Here is a 5131-nt window from a genome sequence, read left to right as displayed (position 1 = left end):
GATTTTTATAAAAAACAATATGATTCTCAGATTTAGTCGCCCGCGCCCTCTTGTGAGCCTCGTCTCGTTTCTTCATCATTAACTTTATGTTGTATGTAATCCAAGGATAACCAACGTCTTTAAAATGGCGTAGTTTTAATGGTGATAATATATCAAATACCTTTAGTATCCCGTCATTAAGATCTGATGTCATGTAATCAACACCTTCTGTCGGTTGCGCCTCAGGCCACCCTATGATATTCATTAATTCAGAAAATTCATTATCGTTTATACCTTTTAGTTGCCTAAAGTAAATGCAATTGCTATGTTTTGTATCTTTACGGACACCAACTTCACAGGATAGTATAGCATGATCACTAAGTGAGCACACATAATCCACTCGTACTCCTATTGGCTGTGTATTAGAACATATGAGGTCGATCAGGGTCTCACTATGACTGGTAAAATGTGTAGGGGAATCTACATATTGTTGCATGTTAGTAACTTTCAAAAATTCATATAACATTCGAGTCAGCGAACTGCTTTTACACAAAATATTTATGTTAAAATCACCAAGCAGGAATATGTGGTCGTAACTTGTCAGCGAAGCAAAGGTATCTGTGAGTGCGTCCAAGAAGATACGTGCATTCAACCAAGGTGGCCGATAAGCGGTGCCGACGATGATACGTTTACCTTTAACTCTGGTACTTACCCACATCTGTTCGACGATCGGGTTTTCTGGATGCGATATTACCTCTACAGACATGCCTTTTTTAATATAGTATCCGACCCCACCCCCACGACTTCGGGATGCTGCGACGGGCCGAGGCTTGTGACGTAGACGGTAACCAGGAACTATAGGCGCTCGTCCCTCCTCGCCCTCTTTAAGCCAAGTTTCATTTAATGCCAGTATATCGAGTCGATGACGATCTATTGCCACCACGAGCTCATCATGGCCCGTCCCAAGCGACCCAACATTTAAAAAACCAATCCTAAAATTTTGTGATTGCATCATCACTATTCAAATGAACAAAACTTCCTGTGTTGTAAAAAGCAAGCTTTAAATATATTTAAAAATGTGTAGCTAGGCAATATGCAAATAATACTATACCCATAGCACGTATTTAGTATAATTTTAAATATCTCATTTAATTTATATAATAATTCAAAAAATATTTTGTATAAAAGATACATACTACATAGTATTGTTTCAGTATATGGAATATATAATATGGCTATAACGTAAACAAAATTTACCATAATACGTTTTTAGATTAAATGTAGAAAAACAAAAAATATAAATAATAATATATATTTTATACAACAGATACATATCCAATAGTATTGTTCTATTTTTAATATATGAGTTATGTAAGGTGGGTATAATGTAAACAATATTGTACTCACAGTATTTATTTAGGTTAAACGTTAGCATAACTTTAAGTATAAAAAATATTCTATACAATAGATGCATATTTATTGGTATTATTTTAATTTTAATATACTGGTTATATAATGTGGGTATAATGTTAATAAATTTGTTTTCATATGTAATTAGTTTAATTAGCATAACTTTAAGTATAAAAAATATTTTACACAATAGATGCATATTTATTGGCATTGTTTTAATTTTAATATACTGGTTATATAATGTGGGTATAATGTTAATAAATTTGTTCTCATATGTAATTAGATTAAAAGTGAGCATAACTTTAATATTAAATGGTTCAATATGTGGTTTATATAAGATAGAAAGATTGCTTAAACATGCTACTCTGTAATGATGAGATAGTACACTGCTGCACAGGTGCGACATGAACAAAGTATAAATACAAACACAATAACAAAACATAAACACTATTGGTTTTAATACAATATTAATTATAAGAAAATCTTGTCTGGAATTTTTATAAATAAGAAAAATGTTGCAGTAATCAATAAAGTTTACAATAACAAAAATTTTTTTAGCATATTTTAAGAGTAATGAAAAAAAGTATGAATATTTAACCGCACTAAAAAAAGAAAAAAGAAGTATCAAATATTGCATGCCCCAAAAATTTTATTGAGGTCACTTATTGCTCTTACACGTCGTATCTCAGTTACATCACTTTTCCGTGTAAAGATACGCCCGTTTCTCGTCCAAACATGTTTCCAGCCTGCTCGTCGGCATTCTTCCCTTGTTTTGAAGAATAGATTTCGGTTTGTAGGTGTGAGCCGCTCGTTGACATACACACTTCTGGGTTCACCTTCTGTGACGCCAGCGGAATCGGTACCCCGGCGCACACGCGCCGCCCGTATCATCGCATCCCGGACGGCGCGCCGCGCCAACCGTACCACTATAGGCCTGGAGCGCGGGTGCTCACTGCTGACGGCGTAAACACGTCTCGACCCTACTCGCTCCGCACTTACAACATCTCGTTCCTCCAGCTCATAGCCGAGTTTTGTGGCCAGAGATAGCACGAGGTGGGTCGGGTTCTCCCCGTTCTTCTCTTCCAACCCTGCTATCTCGATATCATTCTGGAGCCCTTCCTGTTCACGGTCGTTTAGTTCCGCTCGCAACTGTGCCACGAGGTCAGACAGTTGTTGGTCATTAGTTACTGAGGAACGATCTCCGTTTGATGCCTCCAAGACGTTAAGACGTACTTCGATGTCTTCAAATTTTTTTGTTAAGCTACCTACAACTGTGTTTAACCGTGCAAGTTCTTCTTTAAAAGATGACATCGTTTTGGCCACAGATCCAAGTTCAGCTCTTAGGAGCCGCATCTCTTGGGCAAGTGAGCTCACAGTGTTATCAGCAGCCTCCAAGAATATATCAGTGTCGGGTGAAGATGTGAGTGAATTGATCTTATTGTGACTCACCCCTTCCATGGGTCCCGATTTACAACCTTGACACTGCCATTTAAGCGGAATTCTATGATCAGGGCTTAGGTTGACACATAATCGGTGAAATAGGCATGCGCACTTAGTACACTTTGCACCATCTGCTGTGGCTATGAATTTACCACATTGATGACATTTATTCGCCATGATTAGTAAATTTGTGCTTTTTTAAATACCCTAATAAATTTATTTTATATATCTTGCTATTAACTACAGTTTGAACCAGTTCAAATTGTTCTGAATAGTTTTAAAAAGTAACAAGAAATACGTTTATTTTTACATTCACTATTTATTTATGTGGGTATTATGGTTTTTGCACTTACACTAGCACTAGTCAATGTTTTATTTGAATTTTCTACGGTATAACTTGTTATTAACAGTCAATAACACTTGCACTACTTAATCACAATATAATCTCACTGACAAATATACTTTTACAGATAATTTGCGTCTTTATTGTGAATATTCGAATAAAAACTTTAAGAGATCAGCTGTCGCTGTCAGTCGTTGTCAAAGTCTTCTAGAGGTTTTCTTCCTCGCGGTCCGGCCGGTTAAGGCAAGACCCTCGGTCCCGTTCGTGGCCGCGAGACATGACCACGACACCACAAACGGGATTACGATAATAGGACGGTGAGCGAACAGGACTCCTGCCCACTCTGTCCGACGGCGGGGTAAGCGCACGCCGAACCCATCCACCCCCCCGTGGTGACACAGTGCGCGAGCGCTGTGCCACCTGATGCGCTCACGGGACAACTCTAATGTAGAGCGCCGGAATGCATCCCCACACGCGTCGGTCGTCAGCCGCGACGGGCAGCAGTGCCGCGATTGTGATACTGCTGCCCGTCCCGTTGCCCAGGGTGCACCACGAGGAGGTCACCGACAAGCACCCCAACCTAACCTAACCTAACCTAACCTAACCTTTTTTTTTTTTTTTTTTACGTGTGGAAAATCCTTCATGGACACCCTCCGGTTGGGGGGGCTCGGAGGGGAGTCAGACTCTTACTGAACAAAAACCACACGTGTGTTCCGCCTATGCGCTTGTGGCGAGATCGCGAGGACACAAAGCTCTTTCGCGATCCCGCCGGCGCCTGCCCAGACTAGGGCCCGTTGTCGTCGCCGCAAAAGCGACAGCGACCCGAGAGAGGATCCCTTGAACACATAAGATCGCCTCTCTCCGTCCTCCTCAGGATCGTGCGATGCGGTCGATAGATCCCCCGACCTATCGCCCGCTGATCCAAACTACGGGGGCGGCGGCTGCAGGTTGGCCAGGTAGGCCCTGCGCCGCCGACCGCGTCTACCGCGACGAGACGGAAGCGAGTTCGGATCCCGTTCCCGCTCCCGCTCCGCCGCCTCCTTCCGCAGCATCACGGCGCTGCAGAAGGAGGAGACGGCGCTCCAGTTCTCCTCGCTGCCGACCATGGCCGAGACCACGGCCGGCAGCGAGAGATCCGCTCCGATGGCCGCCGACAGGGCGGCGCGCTCTTCGCACCACGCCGGGCAGACCGCGCGCGTGTGCTCCGCCGTGTCCTCGGCGCCGGCGTCGCAATGGTGACATTCCGACGTCGGCTCCCGCCCCAGCGCTCGGCACAGATAGCGACCGAAGCAGCCGTGCCCGGTCAGCATCTGCGCCAAGTGGAACGACATCGCACCGTGTCGCCTATCGACCCAGCCGCGCAGAACGGGCCGAATCGCCGCCACCAGCCCCCGACTCGTAATTACGTTCGGGTCCTCGAGATTCTCCGACCACTTCCGGAAGAGGCCGTCGCGAGCTTCTCTCCTCCATCGCACGACCTCTTGCGGACGAGGCGGTTCCTCCCTCAGGCGCGCTTCCGTCACGCGCCAGAAGACCGACGCGAGAGCTTCGGCCTCCAGTTCCCACGGGGGGCTGCCGGCGAGGAGACACGATGCGGTGTAGGACACCGTGCGGTACGCCCTCGCAGCCCGCAGCGCGATAGCGCGGTGCGGCCTGCGAATCAGCGATACGTTCCGCGCGCAGAGAGCGCCCGCCCAAATTGGAGCGCCATACAACGCCATCGAACGCACGACGCCCACGAAGAGGCGTCTGCATTTGTCGGCGGGCCCTTCTAGGTTGGGCAGTAGACTCCCGAGCGCTCCGGCGGCGGCCAGAAGCTTCGGGGTCAGCCGCCGAAAGTGTTCGTCGAACTTCCAGCGACCGTCGAGAACGATGCCCAGGTACTTCATCGTCGACCCGACGGATATCGAAGTACCCCCGACGACTATCGACGTCCCGGGCGGAGGAGCGGCCCTCGGC

General features: G+C 45.9%; 1 protein-coding gene across 1 annotated transcript; it reads right to left on the bottom strand.

The window, feature by feature from the left end:
• Positions 1-2013: 2013 nt before the first annotated feature.
• On the bottom strand, positions 2014-3006 carry LOC123668162. Its single transcript, XM_045601954.1, has one exon. It carries the CDS (start codon positions 3004-3006, stop codon positions 2014-2016), a length of 993 nt encoding a protein of 330 aa, XP_045457910.1.
• Between the last annotated feature and the right edge of the window lie 2125 nt (positions 3007-5131).

This window comes from Melitaea cinxia, chromosome 30 (genome assembly GCF_905220565.1).
Source record: "Melitaea cinxia chromosome 30, ilMelCinx1.1, whole genome shotgun sequence".
Classification (NCBI taxonomy): Eukaryota; Metazoa; Arthropoda; class Insecta; order Lepidoptera; family Nymphalidae; genus Melitaea; species Melitaea cinxia.
Note: the sequence above shows the minus strand (reverse complement) of the source record. Positions and strands in the feature narration are given on the sequence as shown.

Coding starts and splice junctions, on each gene's coding strand:
- LOC123668162 (XM_045601954.1), bottom strand. CDS start 3,006: ATGGCGAATAAATGTCATCAATGTGGTAAATTCATAGCCACAGCAGAT.